We start from the raw sequence: 20327 nt of genomic DNA, 5'->3' as shown, positions 1-20327 counted from the left end.
GGATAGAAAAAACCCCAAGTCCTTATTTTTTTACTGTCTCATTGTCGGTCTGCATGATGTGACCCCACCCAGCCTGTCATTGTGTCTGTGTCCCGCACGTCTCCCTCCATGTGACGAGGGACAGGATATGCCCGTTGGCCTCGATCACATTACACTGCAGACTAGAGCGAATCAGGGCGAATCAGGCTCTCTAGAGCTTCCCTTTGCCGACTCTGCAGAATATTTTCTGTCATTGCGAGGGACAGTGGTGTTGGTCATGAAGCCTTAAAGCTTCTCTTTGTCACCCGCCTGCATGTTTTTTTTTTGGGGGGGGGGGTGACAGCAAGACATACTCAGCCCTGCTTTCAAAACAGAACGCCTGACCAGTGAAGTGTAGGGCCTTGAATTGAAGACCTTACAGTGGAAACAGAAGGAGAGTAAAATAGGCTGGTCCAGCTAGACATACTCTCTGCCTGGGAGGAAAAACATGTTTCAGCTCATTTGTGTGTTTTGATTTCTTTGGAAATACAGAATAAATGCCTTAGATTCCTTATTCTCAATGAGCTGTTTTTTTTTCTCAGGAAGGATACAGAGAAATGGCAAAGAAATCAGCGTAAAATGTGTATTATTACATTGCTAGTGATCGTAGGTGCCTCTGCACTAACACTGCATTTCTTTTAAAAGGAAGCTCATCATTCTGTCATATTTGACCAAGTATCTTGCTGAAGAAACTGTTCGGTTTATGCTTTGGTTTCTGAATTGTTATTATGAAGCACTCAGCACCACGCCCTCTAGAAATCCCCAGACCACATCAACTAAGCGGGACACATCTCTTAGTATTTGAAGTGACTCTGCACCTGTGCTCACTAATTTCCCCATCTCCCTTTAACTTTTTACCTGCCTCATCTAATCTGAGTGGACATATTTCACATGATATTTTTTGTTTCCCACACACAGAACCGTGTCATTGTCCTTGCTCTCACTGACACCAGACTCCAGAGTACATATCCCGAAATCACTGATTCTGAGGGGAAATTTGAATCCTTGAAAAGCCTGCAGTGTTCCCAAGGAGTAGGATTCCGGTATGTGGAATGGATCCAGGGATGCCAAACTGGTCTAAGCATAAACAATAATGATACAACAATAATATACAGGCAGCACTACTGTTAGCACCTCTAACAGAAGTATGACTAAGATCCAATACCACATAGAATTTCACAATTTACTGCAAGTGGAAACACAGTAGTTTAAAAATATCCATGGAATATAGTGTAATGAAACAGCAGGGAGCAGGTCTCGAACCCTTGACCTTCGAGCCCGAGGTCCGGCGCGCTATCGACTGTGCCGCAAAAGCATGCTTGAGCGGCCGGGTCGATTTCTGCGCTTATAAACCCAGGGTCGTCACAATATGTATATCTCTATATCGGAACAATATACTGCACTCTAAGAAAAACCTTTTCTATGTAGAACAATACAGGGCGCTTTGGTTTGTCCTCATAGGGGAACCCTTTTTGGTGCTGGGTAAAACCCTTTGCAGAGTGTTCTATCTAGGACCATCTATGCAGGGTTTTTCAAATAACCCCCTGTATATGGTTCTGCCTAAAACCTTCTATAAAGGGTTCTCCCGAGAACCCTTCCTAGAACCCTCTATGAACGGTTCCACCAGCCTTTATTTATGACAATTTATTACATATATCATAAGGCCTTTCTTTGAGGCCCCAGTTATACCCTAACACAGTGGTCAAATTAAATGAAATCAAGCTTTAGTTATACAGCACATTTCAGACATGGATGTGCTTTACATGAAAAAATGAATAAAAAACAATGAAAATAAAAGCTGAAATATTTACTACACAACAAACATAAGATAAACAACTAAAGAATGACACAAACTGAATGACTAAAAAGCACCCTAAGGAAAAGCAAAGCTAAAAATATGTTTGCATATGTTCTACGTTTCAGCCATCCTCAGGTTCTCTGGCTGCCTCTCCATGCCTCTTGGTCCTAGGCTTTGGGATAGTTAAAAGGCCAGTGCCAGAGGACCCGAGGGACCTACTGGGTACATAACTTAAAGCACATCTGACATGTATTGGGCTGCACAATCATGGACTGATTTAAAAACCAATAGAAGAATCTCAAAATTAATTCTAAAACTCACAGGCTGCCAGTGCAGAGACTTTAAAACCGGTGTAATGTGTGCTCTCCATCTCGTCTTTAGTAAGTACCCATGCTGCAGCATTGTGTATGTTTTGCAGTTGACCAATGGCTTTCTTGAGTAGACCAGACAGGAGCGCTTTACAGTTGTCAAGCCTGCTTATAATAAAAGCATGGAGGAGTCTCTCTGCATCAGCAGAGAGAGAAACAGTCACTCGTCAGCATTTTAATTTTTTTATTTATTTAACTAGGCAAGTCAGTTAAGAACAAATTCTTATTTCAATGATGACCTAGGAACAGTGGGTTAACTACCTTGTTCAGGGGCAGAATGACAGATTTCTACCTTGTCAGCTCAGGAATTTGATCTTCCAACCTTTCAGTTATCTGCCCAACACTCTAACCACTAGGCTACCTGCCGCCCAATGCCAGCAATGTTCCTCAGGTGGTAAAAACCTATTTTGGTCACATTCAACGTTTTGTTCAGAATCTAAAATAACACCTAGGTTTTTTACCTGGTGTGTTATCTTTATTGTCCGTGAATAAATAAATCAAATGTGGAGCTACATTCTCTCTCTTTGCTTTGGCTCTAACAATAAGTACCTCAGTCTTTAGCTGGGGGAAGTTGTGACCCATCCAAGATTTAAATCACTAATACAGTCTAATAATTTATCCATGGAGCTAAAAATCCTCTGGTGACACAGAAATATAAAGAAATATATGTGTATCGGCTGCGTAGCTGTGAAAAGCAGTGCTGTGTTTTCTGATAATGCTGCCAAGGGTGACAAAAAAACCTGTGACCTCTTAAATAGGTCCTAAACCAATTTAGAACTGGACCAGAGAGGCGATCCCACCTCTCCAGTCTGTCCAGAAGGACATCATGGTCAAAGGTATTGAATGCAGCACTTCAATCTAAGAATACAAGGACAGAGAGCTGTTTGTTATCTGTGTTGGCTCTAAGATAATTTACTACTTTAACTAAGGCTGTCTCTGTGCTGTGGTGGGCACGAACACCAGATTGGATTGAAAAAAAATACATTTAGCACTTTTAAGATATTTGAAAACCAATTTCTACACAATTTTGCTTAAGAATGGAAGATTTGAGATTGGCTGAAAATTGCTAAGAGCTGAAGCATCTAGATTACTTTTCACCATAGCAGTTTTAATGCAGTGGGGGAAGTGCCTGTGAACAGGGAGTGATTAACAATAGCTTGCACTTCATGTATGCAATTAAAAACTGTTTTGAAGAATGTGATGGGGATAGGTTTGAGTAGGCAAGTAGAAAGCTTAAGTTGTGGTATCACTTTCCTGAGCATGTCCGTGTCAACCAGAGAAATCCATATTGCCTTTGCGTGGTAGGCTAGAGCACATATCATCAAACTTCCAATCATATCAAATCAACTGTTATTAGTCACATGCGCCGAATAGAACAGGTGTACACCTTACATTGAAATGCTTACTTTCGAGCCCCTAACCAACATTGCAGTTTTAAAAAATACAGATAAAAGTAACAAGTAATTAAAGAGCAGCAGTAAAATAACAATAGCGAGACCATATACAGGGGGGTACCGGTACAGAGTCAATGTGCAGGGGCACCGGTTAGTTGAGGTAATATGTACATGTAGGTAGAGTTATTCAAGTGACTATGCATAGATGATAACAACAAAGAGTAGCAGTGGTGTAAAAGTGTGTGTGTGTGTGTGGTGGGGGGGGTGTAATGCAAATAGTTCGGGTAGCAATTTGCTTAGGTGTTTAGGAGACTTATGACTTGGGGTTAGAAGCTATTTAGAAGCCTCTTGGAACTAGACTTGGCGCTCTGGTACCACTTGCCGTGCGATCGCAGAGAGCAGTCTATGACTAGGGTTGCTGGAGTCTTTGACAATTTTTAGGGCCCTCTTCTGACGCTGCCTGGAATAGAGGTCCTGGATTGCAGGAAGCTTGGCCCCAGTGATGTATTGGGCCATTCGCACTACCCTCTGTAGTGCCTTGCGGTCAGTGGCCAAGCAGTTGCCATACCAGGCAGTGATGCAACCAGTCAACATGCTCTCTGGTGCAGCTGTAGAACCTTTTGAAGATCTGAAGAACCTCCTGAGGGGGAATAGGTTTTGTCGTGCCCTCAACACGAATGTCATGGTGTGTTTGGACCATGTTAGTTTCCTCTTTTTCCTGTAGTCCACAATCATCTCCTTTGTCTTGATCACGTTGAGGGAGAGGTTGTTGTCCTGGCACCACACGGCCAGGTCTCTGACCTCCTCCATAAAGGCTGTCTCGTTGTTGTCGGTGATCAGGCCTACCACTGTTGTCATCATCAAACTTAATGATGGTGTTGGAGTCGTGCCTGGCCTTGCAGTCATGAATGAACAGGTAGTACAGGAGGGGACTGAGTACGCACCCCTGAGGAGCCTCTGTGTTGAGGATCAGTGTATCGGATGTGTTATTACCTACCCTTACCACCTGGGGGCGGCCCATCAGGAAATCCAGGATCCAGTTGCAGAGGAAAGTGTTTAGTCCCAGGGTCCTTAGCTCATTGATGTGCTTTGAGGGCACTATGGTGTTGAACGCTGAGCTGTAATCAATGAATGGCATTCTCACATTGTTTTTCCTTTTGTCCAGGTGCGAAAGGATCTGTTGGGGCAGTATGCAAATTGGAGTGGGTCTAGGGTTTCTGGGATGATGGTGTTGTGAGCCATGACCAGCCTTTCAAAGCACTTCATGGCTACAGACATAAGTGCTACGAGTCGGTAGTCATTTAGGCAGGTTAACTTAGTTTTCTTGGGCACAGATACTATGGTGGTCTGCTTGAAACAGGTTGCTGTTACAGACTCGGACAGGGAGACATTGAAAATGTCAGTGTAGACACTTGCCAGTCGTTCAGCGCATGCCCGCATTACACGTCCTGGTAATCCGTCTGGCCCTGCGGCTTTGTGAATGTTGACCTTTTTACAGGTCTTACTCACATCGGAGAGCGTGATCACACAGTCTTCCGGAGCAGCTGGTGCTGTCATGCATGTTTCAGTGTTATTTGCCTCGAAGTGAGCATAGAAGTAGTCTCGCAGGCTCATGTCACTGGGCAGCTCTCAGCTGTGCTTCCCTTTGTAGTTTGTAATTGTTTGCAAGCCCTGCCACATCCGACGAGCATCTGAGCCGGTGTAATATGATTCGATCTTAGTCCTGTATTGGCACTTTGCCTGTTTGATGGTTAGTCAGAGGGCTTAGCATGATTTCTTATAAGCTTCCGGGTTAGAGTCCCGCTCCTTGAACGCGGCAGCTCTAGCCATTAGCTCAGAGCAGATGTTGCCTGTAATCCATGGCTTCTGGTTGGGGTATGTACGTACATGACTGATGTGGTGTACCTCAACTACATTTACATTACATTTAGGTCATTTAGCAGACGCTCTTATCCAGAGCGACTTACAAATTGGAATCAACTAACACATTGACTTTGTACCGGTACCCCCCTGTATACATCTGACCAGTTTTTTTATTGATCTAGTCACTGATGCTCCCTGCTTTTATTTTTGCTTGTAAGCAGGAATCAGGAGTATAGAATTATAGTCAGATTTTCCAAATGGAGGGCGAGGGAGAGCTTTGTATATGTCTCTCTGTGTGGAGTAAAGGTGGTCCAGAGTTTTTGTCCCTCTGGTGGCACATTTAACATGCTGATAGAAATTTGGCAAAACAGATTTAAGTTTCCCTGCATTAAAGCTACTAGGAGCGCCGCCTATGGGTGAGCGTTTTCTTGTTTGCTTATGGCGGAATACAGATCATTCAATGCAATCTTAGTTCCAGCCTCTGACTGTGGTGGTATGTAAACAGCTGCAAAAAATACAGATGAAAACTATCTAGGTAGATAGTGTGGTCTACAACTTATCATGAGATACTCTACCTCAAGCGAGCAATAGCTCAAAACTTCCTTAGATATTGTGCACCAGCTGTTATTTACAAAATACATTGTTCCCCGCCACTTGTCTTACCAGACACCGCTGTTCTATCCTGCCGGTACACCGTATAACCAGCCAGCTGTATGTTGATAGTGTCGCCATTCAGCCACGACTCTGTGAAGCATAAGATATTACAGTTTTGAATGTCCCGTTGGTAGTTTTATCTGCCATGTAGGTCATCTATTTAATTCTCCAGAGATTGCACGTTTGCTAGCAGAATGGAAGGAAGTGGGGGTTTATTTGATCGCGCCTGAATTATCAGAAGGCAGCCCACCTTCCGGCCCCTTTTTCTCCACCTCCTCTTCACGCAAATCACGGAGATCTGGGCCTGTTCCCGAGAAAGCAGTATATAATTTGCGTCAGGCTCCTGGAGGGAGTTTATGTCATGGACAATGGCTCCTGGGTGACAGAGGACCTTGGTCGGTCAACAGATCGTAGGCAAGCCAAAATCTCTCAGTATCGGCTGCCCACAATGATGGTGGTCGTGATGGAATCCGATGGGGAAGTGATCTTCTGAACTATGGCGGCCAGGATCTGTGCTGACTCCCGGGGCTGGTAGATCCGTCTCAAGCTGGGAAAAGCTGTTTGAAAGCTGGATCAGATCTTCTTGGATAGATGAAGGGTGGCCAGACTGCCTCCCCGATCTCTTACGCCTTGCGAGTGTCCAGTCTCCCATGGGCCGCGGAGTTGAGCTGAATATCTGTCTGTTGGATTGGGACAGATCAACCCTGCCCAACTCACCGACAGCTTTGCTATCAGGCATTTAAAACTGAGATTTGATTTGCCTGGGTTACAGCAAAGTCGGTGTACTATTAAAAGCAGATTGTTCTTTTCTCACAGCCAAGCTAACAGCCGAAAGATCTCTTCCCTAAGCTGCTCGATGGTGTATGCTGAATTTAGGGCAGACAAATCTCTGTCCATTTTCCAGTTCCACCTTATCTTCATCTTGTGTGGAATTCATTTCACACCTGAAGTATTTGTGCTCAGCTGTGGATAAAAGTACTGGTGGGTTAGCACTGCTAGCCTTAGCTGCTAGCCATCATGAAAATGGAGCAGGCTAACTGCTACTTAACAGGAACAAAAACTTGCTGTCCCAGATGTAAAGGCTGACCGCATTGCAGATTTCGTAGCAATACAAATTTAGCTATGATTAAAAAACGATTTCATAAAAACGATTTCATAAAAGCAACAAACCGAGTATAGACTATCTCCTGGTGTCAGGAATCTCCTGGTTTACATACATCAGGCCTGCAAGTTACATTATGCTGGTTGGCAAAGTGATTTGTAATTCCTATTGATCGGAATCCAGACAGTGTTAGGATATCCAACAAGTCGAATTGTTAATCACCCACATCTTGCATTCAGAATGACTGCCAGTGTAGGGAAGATGAATTACTGACACTACCTCAACCATCTAAACTTGAACAACCTAAATTACGGGTGCAATAAATCCAACAGATTGGACTGTATTATGGACAGTATTAAACTGTATTATGCTATTTTCGTGTAGCATAAAATCTATTAACCAGTCACTGTAAATGCAAAAACACAGAAATTACAGCATAACAAAACATTCTGAAATTCTCACTCAAATAGAGCATGCTGGGAAATATTATATATGGTTCTATGTAGAACCCTTCTTGCCTTCCAAAGAATCATCAAAGAACCCTTTCTTCCAAAATGGCTCTTATGATGTTAAAGTTTCTAGGTAGAAGACTTGTCTTCCAAAAAAGGGTTCTTCTGAGCAAAATGGTTTTTGGTAGAAACATATCCCTCTGCAAAGAACTCTTTTGGAACCCGTTTCTTCTTAGAGTGTGTAGTATGAAGTTATGTCATTAGTGTCACTAGTAATATCACTATTAATGACTCCCTGTCAAATTTGAGGTGTGATCCCTTAAGCCCCCCCCCCCCCCCCCAATCTGTATATAGCTCCTGTAGGCCCCTATGGAGCTTAGCTTGTTGCAGCAGTGCAGTTTTACTGGTGCTTTGACAGGTCCTCTTCTGGAATGCACCCACATACAACCCCCTCACATACACGCTTGCAAGAAAGCATGCACGCACACACACATTCTCACACACAAACACATCAGGTCACAGTGCCCTCAGATTCACCTCCAATGAAATGTTCACGTGTAATGAAAAGGGCTGGACACGATGCACCAGTTCATGGTCAATATTCATGAGTGAAATTGACCAGTGCTCTGCAATACCCCCAGAGGCATTAGAACCAAATGTGTGTTGATCCTGGAAGTTTGAACATTCCCACAGCAATTTACCACAGCCATTTTGTTTGGCCTCATATTGATGCATTCATCATCCTATTTCTAATGACAAAACGCTTCAAGGGCTAATATTGGGCAACATAACAATTAATTTATGGGATAAAAAAAATGAAAAAGAAGCAATGCCTGTTGAACAGGAACAAGCTTCTCTTTGAGGGCTGACCAAAACCAGAACCCTTCTGCCGTTGTTGGCACTTCATGAAAATGTGCATGTGACAGTGAGAAAATTAGCGTGTGATGTTTTTAGAGAATTCCGAGCTGCAGCTGGGAAGGAACAAAAAAAATCCAGTCTAAATGGTTGGTTTTACACATTAATAATGCAAGGTTATGTAATCGATTCACCACTACACTTTGACCCACTCGCGCTCTGAAGGTTTCTACTCGGGTGAATTAGTTTATCTCCTGATGTACTGTAGCCACCGCAACAGCCTCCATCAAACCTAGCCTGTACAGATTGGTGGGTAGCTTCTACTTATTGGTAGATAGCCTTTACTTATTGGTAGATAGCCTTTACTTATTGGTGGATAGCCTTTACTTATTGGTAGATAGCCTTTACTTATTGGTGGATAGCCTTTACTTATTGGTGGATAGCCTTTACTTATTGGTGGATAGCCTTTACTTATTGGTGGATAGCCTTTACTTATTGGTGGATAGCCTTTACTTATTGGTGGATAGCCTTTACTTATTGGTGGATAGCCTTTACTTATTGGTAGATACTCATTTTCCTCAGACAATACAGCCATCTACATGATGCAGCACTGCTGAACTCTGCATACTCAGGCCTAGCAGTCGAAGCCTCACAAAGCAATAGCATTAGCCTAGCGTAGCATCTAAGGTGAGCCACATGTGATACGCTAATAGCATTTTGTCCCAGAGACATAGCATCGACGCAAACACCTATGTGTTTTGCATATATCACACAGAATTTTCAAAGGGAGCATCCCATTTTCAACCTCTCCTTGTCCATGTCTGTTATCCCCACATGTTTCAAGCTGACTACCATCATTCTTGTTCCCAAAAACTCTAATGATGATATGAAAAAAGTAACTTGAAAAGCATGAGCTCTGCTTAGTTTTTTTGCACGGGCTGTACACAGTACATCACTCACTCAATCACAATTTGACTAGCACTCGATAATGCCTAGAATTTTATGACGGCATCCTCTTTGTGTGGCCATAATACACACTAAAAAAATCAATGCCTTTTACCGCCAGTGGCTGTTGTGCCCTTGGCCCCGAGTGCTGTGCGCTCCAAATCACCTCTCACTCATATGCCTCTCCATCACGTGATGGGGTCTTTCTCACAGGCTACAAGTGAAGACGGACACATCGGGGATGCAACTGCGCGTGGCCTTATCCAATTCAGGGGTGCATATTGAAGATGTTGGAAGAACTGTCCACATTTACTTTTCGTCAGCCAACAAGAGGAGTAGGCCTAACAAACAGCAAAAGCTCTAGCCTATGTCAATCTACTGTCCCCCATAGTGCAAAAGTTGGCCTATTCTATTCCAAACATAGTCTGGGACAGTTGGGGGATGCGATAGATCCCAAATTAATACAACTACTAGCATCTAAAAATTAAAAACCCAATGTGGCTGACACAACAGATTAGAAAGTTTGGATTAAAATATTGATAAACTATTAGGCTGTTTCTTCACATTATAAGTGCAGCAATACACACATGGTAGTAGGCTAAAAGGGCAAATGTTCCATTGGTGGAAAACACCATTATCAAATGTGGCGACAAATGCAATTATGCATGTAATGCTTTTATTATAAAGGTGCATTTTTATGGTGAAAATTATCTTCCCCAAACTTGAAACTGTTGCGAATATGATTTGAAAAGTTGAGAAAAAAGGCATTTTTTTATGCTGGGCATCATTCACAGGTGATAGGCTAATATTGTCACCCATCAGACTATTCTTGATTTAGTGAAATAATATATGAGTGAAATTAGTTTCGATTTAGAATGGACCATTATCATGCACCTACATCGAAACAGTGGCAGAGGGAAAGCCAGGCAGTGGTGGAAAAAGTAGTCAAAAGTCATACTTAGCAGTAGAATTAGAAGTAAAGAAACAAAAAATTAACATGCCTTAATAGAAAATGACTCAAGTAAAAGTCTCACAGTAAAATACCCAGTGAGTAAGAGTCTAAAAGTATTTGGTTTGAAATATACTTAAGTATCACAAGTAAATGGAATTGCTAAAATGTACTTAAGTATCAAAAGTAAAATGATTTAATAAATTCAAATTCCTTATATTATGCAAATCAGACAGGACAATGTTCTTTTTTTATTTTTTAACATTCATGGATTGCCAGGGGTACACTACAACACTCTGACATTCATTTACAAACCAAGCATGTGTTTAGTGAGTCTTCCAGATATTTATTTCTTTATTTCACCTTTATTTAACCAGGTAGGCCAGTTGAGAAAAAGGTCTCATTTACAACTGAGACCTGGCCAAGATAAAGCAAAGCAGTGCGACAGAAACAACAACAGAGTTACACATAAACAAACATACAGTCAATAACACAATAGAAAAATATATATTTAAAAAATAAGAGGTAGTATGGATGACCAGGGATATTCTCTTGATAAGTTGTGTGAATTGGACCATTTTCCTGTCAAAAAAATACTTTTAGGTGTCAGGGAAAGTGTATGAAGAAATAAGCAATGTGCTTAATATTAGGAAAGTTGAGAAATAAATATAGTAGGCCTAGCCTATAGAAGGCTGATTGGATCCTACTCTTTTTAGTAGAGGCCGTCACTCTGTTTTCTTGCGCAATTGCATAGCCTATAGAAATGTTGAGTATGATTATTGATTCGACTTATTTCTACCACTACACTGCTGTGCATTGATTATTGATTACCAGTATTATCTATATATTTCTTATCCTACTGGTCACTATTACTCCTGTTTACATTACCATTAGTATATTATCATACGTATTTATATATTCCTGCTACCAGTCACTTTTCAGCCCTGTTTACATGTATATATTACCATTTAGTATAGTACCATAATTATTTCTATATTCCTGCTACCAGTCACTTTTCAGCTTTTCAGCCCTGTTTACATGTATATCCATCCACCTACACTGACACTCTTGCACTCACCCACACCTCACACTTACGTAGACACTCTCCCCACCACACAGGCACCCACTCACCACTTATGCTGCTGCTATGCTGTTTACTATTGTTATTATTATTAATGCTGTTACCAGTCACTTTCTCCTAATGGCTGCCTACATATTTACATCTACCTCAATACTCCAGTATCCCTGCACATTGTAAATGTGTATATATCTCTGTATATATCTTCCTCTCTTATTTCTTATTTCTCTGGGTTAAAAAAATAAATGAGCCATAATATTTTGATATTGAATACTACACTGTTGGCTAGGGCTTACAAATTAAGCATTTGTGCTCGTGACAAATAAAACTTGAAATTTGAAACAATAAAACATTTTGTCCTCTTTTTTGCCTGGTACACATGGTCCTAGGCTGAGTTCTGCTGGCTCGCCTTGTTAATTAAAATAAAGGCCCTCATTGTAAATTATAACCTCCCACTTTCCACTCTTTCCGCTTACCCCCTCAGCTTCTCATACCACTTTCCACTGTAAACCAATCAGCCAAGCATATTTCACTTAGGAGCCCCGAAAAACGCATGATATTTTTACAGGTGGTGTGTGTTACGGTATATGGGGGGGGGCGACAACACATGTTGGGGTAGCGGGGGTGTTGGGTCAGTGGAGAAGGACCGTAGCGGAGGCCAGGCATTCCTGCGTTCCCTCATGGCATGTTGTACATCTCATCTTTCAAACAGGGCTATCAGAGGGGGGAAGGTCACTCCTGACCAACACAGTCTGGGACTGGATGGAATGGTGCTGGATGGGATGCACCCGTCTGGGACTGGATGGGATGCTTCTCAACATCAACATGTTTCAAATGCAAAGAGACCCATAGTATCTAAGACCACAAACCTAATAGACTGGCTGTGTCTTCAGAATGTTGTCTTCACGGCCAATTGTCTTGTGGGTTTCTTGTTAACCGTGTTTAACATCCTCTCTCTCTCTCTCTCTCTCTCTCTCTCTCTCTCTCTCTCTCTCTCTCTCTCTCTCTATTTTTCCCCCTTCCTCTACCCACCCTTTTCTTCTTTCTACCACCCTCCCTTCATCCCCCTCTTTCCCCCTCTTCCTACCTCTGTTTCTCCCTCCCCTTCTCTCTCTCTCTCTCTCTCTCTCTCTCTCTCTCTCTCTCTCTCTCTCTCTCTCTCAATTGTTTCTCTCATTTCAATTGTTTCTCTCTTTCTGGCAGGATGTCTGAGGGGCTGTCACAGCAGGAGAGAATCCAGGCTATAGCGGTAAGTGATGAGATCATCTGTTCCACGCTCACCCTCAAAACACTCTATACAGTACAATCTACACAGACTGACATACTCCGACATTACTGCGCAGGGAAACGATTGCAGCACCTAATACGCTTGTATAGAGTTGTAGATGGACTGGTTGGGGTTTGATGGATTTTATTGGAGATTTCCTCATCCACTTTCATTTACGTCTTGAGCTTTCCGAGGGTGTTCCATGAGCGTTTCGCGCATTCATCTTTTGAGGCTTTAATCATTCATTCTTACCAACTGGGAAGGAGAATTAAAACCTTTCATTCCTAAGCCCGTGTCTTTCAGCCCCAAACTCTTTCTCCTCTATCTTGCTCTCCTTATAACAATCTTTCGCTATGTCTTTATCTGCCCTACACACACACACACACACACACACACACACACACACACACACACACACACACACACACACACACACACACACACACACACACACACACACACACACACACACACACACACACATTTATCTTTAAAGATTCTGCCTTATTCATTCTTTGCCTGGATGGAGAGAGAGGTACTCACCTGTCTATCTATGCCTCCATCTCTACCTCCCCTTTCCTCTACACACCCTTTTCCCTCTCTCTCTCCTCCTCTCTCGCTCTGTCTCCTTCTCTCATTCTTTCAATTTAATTCGTACCCTTTTTAATAGTGCTGCATGAGAAAAACTACAGACAGACTTAGCCAAGGCCAGTGCTGCAGACTGCACAGTTTAAATGGGCACTGTAAATAAAAATGCTAACAAACACTCACTTCCAATACAGCCTCATGCCTATACCCTCAACTCCCCTCCCCTCTCTTTCTATCAGCCTTATGTCTTCCATAACGATAGTAAAATAATTTAGCTCATTCTGCCCACATGGTAATTGAACCCACTACTGTAGTGTTATAAACTCTGCACTAACCAACTGAGCCAGCCATCTTTAACCTTTTATTTAACTAGGAAAGTCAGTTAAGAACAAATTCTTATTTGCAATGACAGCCTACCCCGGTGATGCTGGGCCAATTGTGCGCCACCCCGTGGGACTCCCAATCACAGTTGGATCTGATGCATCCTGGATTCGAACCAGGGACTGCAGTAATGCCTCTAGCACTGAGATGCTAGAGCAGCCTTACTCTAAAATTGATTACAGCCTTACTCTAAAATTGATTAAATTGTTTATTTTCCTCATCAATCTACACACAATACACCATAATGACGAAACAAAAACTGATTTTTTAGGAATGTATGTAAATGTGTAAAATAAAAATAACAGATATCACATATACATAAGTATTCAGACCCTTCAATCAGTACTTTGTTGAAGCACCTTTGGTAGTGATTACAGCCTTGAGTCTTCTTGGGTATGACGCTACAAGCTTGGCACACCTGTATTTGGGGAGTTTCTCCCATTCTCCTCTGCAGATCCTTTCAAGCTCTGTCAGGTTAGATGGGGAGTGTCGCTAGACAGCTATTTTCAAGTCTCTACAGAGATCTTTGATCGGGTTCAAATCCGGGCTCTGGCTGGACCACTCAAGGACATTCAGAGATTTGTCCCCAAGCAACTCCTGCGTTGTTCTTGGCTGTGTGCTTAGGGCCGTTGTCCTGTTAGGTGAACCTTTGCCCAAGTCTGAGGTGATGAGTGCTCTGGAGTAGGTTTTCATCAAGGATCTCTGTACTTTACGCTGTTCATCTTTCCCTCGATCCTGACTAGTCTCCCAGTCCCTGCTGCTGAAAAATCATGGGCATTAATATGGAATTGGTCCCCCCTTTGCTGCGACAGGGTAATGGGTGGCAGGGTAGCCTAGTGGTTAAAGCGTTGGACTAGTAACTGGAAGGTTGCAAGTTCAAACCCCTGAGCTGACAAGGTACAAATCTGTCGCTCTGCCCCTGAACAGGCAGTTAACCCACTGTTCCTAGGCCGTAATTGAAAATAAGAATTTGTTCTTAACTGACTTGCCTAGTTAAATAAAGGTCAAATAAAATAAATACAATTACAGCCTCCACTATTCTGGGATGGCTTTCCACTAGATGTTGTAGTAACATTGCTACAGGGACTTGCTTCCATTTAGCCACAAGAGAGCATCGTGAGTTTGGGCACTGATGTTGGGCGATTAGGCTTGGCTCGCAGTCGGCATTCCAAAGGTGTTCGATGGAGTTGAGGGCAGGGCTCTGTGCAGGCCTGTCAAGTTCTTCTACACCGGTATCAACCATCCGTTTCTGTATGGACCTCGCTTTGTGCATGGGGGCATGCTGAAACAGGAAAGGGCCTTCCCCAAACTGTTGCCACAAAGTTGGAATCATCTATGTTGTAGCGTTAAGATTCAGCACTCGGCAGTCCTATTCTGTGAGCTTGTGTGTCCTACCACTTCGTGGCTGAGCTGTTGTTGCTCCTAGACATGTCCACTTTTAACAGTAACAGCAGAAATTTGACCAACTGACTTGTTGGAAAGATGGCATCCATCATAAGATGGCTTCCTATGATGGTGTCACGTTGAAAGAGTGTGGCTGAAGTAGCCGAATCCCTCAGAGACATTCAAAATGGGCCAAAATAGATTTGAAAGGTACAGAGTAGCTTCAGGCTTAAACTTGAAAAATGTGGCATTTCAAGTTAATACACTGATTTACTCTATGGGTGATGAAGTTGAGGATATAATAAATCCTTCACCTTTGACTGAGGAAGAGAAACGTAACTCCAGTGCCGTTAAGATCGTTTTGAAATGCATTTCCTAAGGCGACACAACATTGTATTTGAGAGAGCTAGGTTTAATGTGGGCAAACAGGAGCAGGGTGAAACTGCTGACAGCATTATCACACCTGTTCACAAGCTAGCAGAACATTGTTATTTTTGGCAGAGTGAAGAGAAGGAGGAAATGCATACATCTTTATACTGTGCTAAAAAAACTGAGGGGAACAGAGACGGAGACAGATGTGGAGAAAACAATCACAGACAGGGCCAGTTTATCCAACACAGAGCAAAGATGGAAAGAACGAGGCGTTGGCTATCACATTGGCATGTGAAAGGCTCAGCCAATAACTTATTACCGTATCCCCCCACCCCCAATAGGCTGATAGTTTCAACCATATTGCTCACACCCTATCCAATAATTATCTGATCAACAAGTGCCTGGGTTTAGGGGTAAGTGGATTGTCTTTGATTGGGTTTCAGTTGGCAGGCTTGTGAATTGTATTTCTAATGCTTGGAGCTGGCTTGGAGCTGGCTTGTCTGGAGACAGAGCAGAGACGAAGTCATGATCTTTTAAACATAATACTCTGCCACCAGTTGCGATTGGTGCTGTTTAAATTTAAGGAAGATTTTTTTATGTTTTATGAAAATGGCCTTATTGCTATTAAGGCATGTTGGATGACGGTCATTCATATTCCATTCACTCAGCTCAATGTAACATCGATAGGTTTAGGCTACTACATGATACTCACATTTTCCTTGGACTAATCATGAGGTTGTTACAACCAAGCCTATGAATGAAAGTTCCTCTGTCCGATGTCTGTGTTATTTTGCCCATCTTAATCTTTTATTTTTATTGGCCAGTCTGAGATGTGTCTTTTTCTTTGCAACTCTGCCTCCCGGAGTCGCCTCTTCACTGTTGACGTTGAGACTGGTGTTTTGCGGGTACTATTCAATGAAGCTGCCAGTTGAGGACTTGTGAGGTGTTTGCTTCTCAAACTAGACACTCTAATGTACTTGTCCTCTTGCTCAGTTGTGCACCGGGGCCTCCCACTCCACTTTATATTCTGGTTAGAGACAGTTTCCTCTGTTCTGTGAAGGGAGTAGTACACAGCGTTGTACGAGATCTTCAGTTTCATGGCAAGTTCTCGCATGTAATAGCCTTCATTTCTCAGAACAAGAATAGACTGATGAGTTTCAGAATAAAGTCCTTTGTTCTGGCCATTTGAGCTTGTAATCGAACCCACAAATGCTGATGCGCCAGATTCTCAACTATTTTTAAGAAGGCCAGTTATATTGCTTCTTTAATCAGGACAACAGTTTTCAGCTGTGCTAGCATAATTGCAAACGTGTTTTCTAATGATCAATTATGCTTTTAAAATTGGAAACTTGGATTAGCTAACACAACGTGCCATTGGAACACAGGAGTGATGGTTAATGATAATGGGCCTCTGTATGCCTATGTCGATATTCCATTAACAATCAGCCATTTCCAGCTACAATAGTCATTTACAACATTAACAATGTCTGCACTGTATTTCTGATCAATTTGATGTTATTTTAACAGACAAAAAATGTGCTTTTCTTTCAAAAACAAGGACATTCCTAAGTGACCCCAAACTTTTGAACGGGAGTGAATTTTGTATAGTTTTATCCAAAAAGTCTAACTTTTTAAAATGTTTCACTGTTTTTATTTTATTAAATGCACCGAGTAGGATGGGTCTCCCCTTCCTCCTCCTCGGAGCCTCCTTTGCCTGGCACAATGAGAAATGCACGGCTCATTGTGTGTATGTGGGGGAAGAACATTTTGGAAGTGGGCTGCTCATTTGATTATTACATGGATCCGGCCTCTGACAAGCTTCTTAAATTCCAGGCCCTTGTATCGCGCTTGAACAGCCTGGGATATAAGTGCAAGTTGGTGGCGCTGATATTTGTCAGTCTCGGCCACATACATAGGCTTACGGTATGTGGCCTTCAGATGGCACGCCTGTCTCAGACTATGGCAAAGTAACCGGCAAGGTACTGCTCTGTTTCAGCCGTTAAGGGCAGCCTAGCTGTGTGGATGGACAAGGTGCTTTTTGTATCCTTATGTGTCATTTAACATTTACATTTAAGTCATTTAGCAGACGCTCTTATCCAGAGCGACTTACAAATTGGTGCATTCACCTTATGACATCCAGTGGAACAGTCACTTTACAATAGTGCATCTAAATCTTAAAGGGGGGGGAATACTTATCCTATCCTAGGTATTCCTTAAAGAGGTGGGGTTTCAGGTGTCTCCGGAAGGTGGTGATTGACTCCGCTGTCCTGGCGTCGTGAGGGAGTTTGTTCCACCATTGGGGGGCCAGAGCAGCGAACAGCTTTGACTGGGATGAGCGGGAGCTGTACTTCCTCAGTGGTAGGGAGGCGAGCAGGCCAGAGGTGGATGAACGCAGTGCCCTTGTTTGGGTGTAGGGCCTGATCAGAGCCTGGAGGTACTGAGGTGCCGTTCCCCTCACAGCTCCGTAGGCAAGCACCATTGTCTTGTAGCGGATGCGAGCTTCAACTGGAAGCCAGTGGAGAGAACGGAGGAGCGGGGTGACGTGAGAGAACTTGGGAAGGTTGAACACCAGACGGGCTGCGGCGTTCTGGATGAGTTGAAGGGGTTTAATGGCACAGGCAGGGAGCCCAGCCAACAGCGAGTTGCAGTAATCCAGACGGGAGATGACAAGTGCCTGGATTAGGACCTGCGCCGCTTCCTGTGTGAGGCAGGGTCGTACTCTGCGGATGTTGTAGAGCATGAACCTACAGGAACGGGCCACCGCCTTGATGTTGGTTGAGAACGACAGGGTGTTGTCCAGGATCACACCAAGGTTCTTAGCGCTCTGGGAGGAGGACACAATGGAGTTGTCAACCGTGATGGCGAGATCATGGAACGGGCAGTCCTTCCCCGGGAGGAAGAGCAGCTCCGTCTTGCCGAGGTTCAGCTTGAGGTGGTGATCCGTCATCCACACTGATATGTCTGCCAGACATGCAGAGATGCGATTCGCCACCTGGTCATCAGAAGGGGGAAAGGAGAAGATTAGTTGTGTGTCGTCTGCATAGCAATGATAGGAGAGACCATGTGAGGTTATGACAGAGCCAAGTGACTTGGTGTATAGCGAGAATAGGAGAGGGCCTAGAACAGAGCCCTGGGGGACACCAGTGGTGAGAGCGCGTGGTGAGGAGACAGATTCTCGTCACGCCACCTGGTAGGAGCGACCTGTCAGGTAGGACGCAATCCAAGCGTGGGCCGCGCCGGAGATGCCCAACTCGGAGAGGGTGGAGAGGAGGATCTGATGGTTCACAGTATCGAAGGCAGCCGATAGATCTAGAAGGATGAGAGCAGAGGAGAGAGAGTTAGCTTTAGCAGTGTGGAGCGCCTCCGTGATACAGAGGAGAGCAGTCTCAGTTGAATGACTAGTCTTGAAACCTGACTGATTTGGATCAAGAAGGTCATTCAGAGAGAGATAGCGGGAGAGCTGGCCAAGGACTGCACGTTCAAGAGTTTTGGAGAGAAAAGAAAGAAGGGATACTGGTCTGTAATTGTTGACATCGGAGGGATCGAGTGTAGGTTTTTTCAGAAGGGGTGCAACTCTCGCTCTCTTGAAGACGGAAGGGACGTAGCCAGCGGTCAGTGATGAGTTGATGAGCGAGGTGAGGTAAGGGAGAAGGTCTCCGGAAATGGTCTGGAGAAGAGGGGAGGGGATAGGGTCAAGCGGGCAGGTTGTTGGGCGGCCGGCCGTCACAAGACGCGAGATTTCATCTGGAGAGAGAGGGGAGAAAGAGGTCAGAGCACAGGGTGGGGCAGTGTGAGCAGAACCAGCGGTGTCGTTTGACTTAGCAAACGAGGATCGGATGTCGTCGACCTTTTCAAAATGGTTGACGAAGTCGTCTGCAGAGAGGGAGGAGGGGGGGAGGGGGAGGAGGATTCAGGAGGGAGGAGAAGGTGGCAAAGAGCTTCCTAGGGTTAGAGGCAGATGCTTGGAATTTAGCGTGGTAGAAAGTGGCTTTAGCAGCAGAGACAGAGGAGGAAAATGTAGAGAGGAGGGAGTGAAAGGATGCCAGGTCCGCAGGGAGGCGAGTTTTCCTCCATTTCTGCTCGGCTGCCCGGAGGCCTGTTCTGTGAGCTCGCAATGAGTCATCGAGCCACGGAGCGGGAGGGGAGGACCGAGCCGGCCTGGAGGATATGGGACATAGAGAGTCAAAGGATGCAGAGAGGGAGGAGAGGAGGGTTGAGGAGGCAGAATCAGGAGATAGGTTGGAGAAGGTTTGAGCGGAGGGAAGAGATGATAGGATGGAAGAGGAGAGAGTAGCGGGGGAGAGAGAGCGAAGGTTGGGACGGCGCGATACCATCCGAGTAGGGGCAGTGTGGGAGGTGTCGGATGAGAGCGAGAGGGAAAAGGATACAAGGTAGTGGTCGGAGACTTGGAGGGAAGTTGCAATGAGGTTAGTGGAAGAACAGCATCTAGTAAAGATGAGGTCGAGCGTATTGCCTGCCTTGTGAGTAGGGGGGGAAGGTGAGAGGGTGAGGTCAAAAGAGGAGAGGAGTGGAAAGAAGGAGGCAGAGAGGAATGAGTCAAAGGTAGACGTGGGGAGGTTAAAGTCGCCCAGAACTGTGAGAGGTGAGCCGTCCTCAGGAAAGGAGCTTATCAAGGCATCAAGCTCATTGATGAACTCTCCGAGGGAACCTGGAGGGCGATAAATGATAAGGATGTTAAGCTTGAAAGGGCTGGTAACTGTGACAGCATGGAATTCAAAGGAGGCGATAGACAGATGGGTAAGGGGAGAAAGAGAGAATGACCACTTGGGAGAGATGAGGATCCCGGTGCCACCACCCCGCTGACCAGAAGCTCTCGGGGTGTGCGAGAACACGTGGGCAGAC

At 44.1% G+C, this 20327-nt stretch overlaps 1 protein-coding gene across 3 annotated transcripts in view; it reads left to right on the top strand.

The window, feature by feature from the left end:
* LOC123997910 (paralemmin-1-like) overlaps positions 1 to 20327 on the top strand; it is a 63470-nt gene that overhangs the window by 8002 nt on the left and 35141 nt on the right. For all 3 annotated transcript variants that reach the window (XM_046302631.1, XM_046302640.1, XM_046302648.1), the window contains exon 2: positions 12677 to 12722. In XM_046302631.1, the coding sequence (XP_046158587.1) occupies positions 12677 to 12722 (46 nt within the window). The remainder of the gene's footprint in view (positions 1 to 12676; positions 12723 to 20327) is intronic.

The sequence above is a fragment of the Oncorhynchus gorbuscha genome, linkage group LG02 (genome assembly GCF_021184085.1).
Source record: "Oncorhynchus gorbuscha isolate QuinsamMale2020 ecotype Even-year linkage group LG02, OgorEven_v1.0, whole genome shotgun sequence".
Classification (NCBI taxonomy): Eukaryota; Metazoa; Chordata; class Actinopteri; order Salmoniformes; family Salmonidae; genus Oncorhynchus; species Oncorhynchus gorbuscha.
The sequence above is the reverse complement of the archived record's forward strand: the minus strand, read 5'-3'. Positions and strand labels throughout refer to the sequence as shown.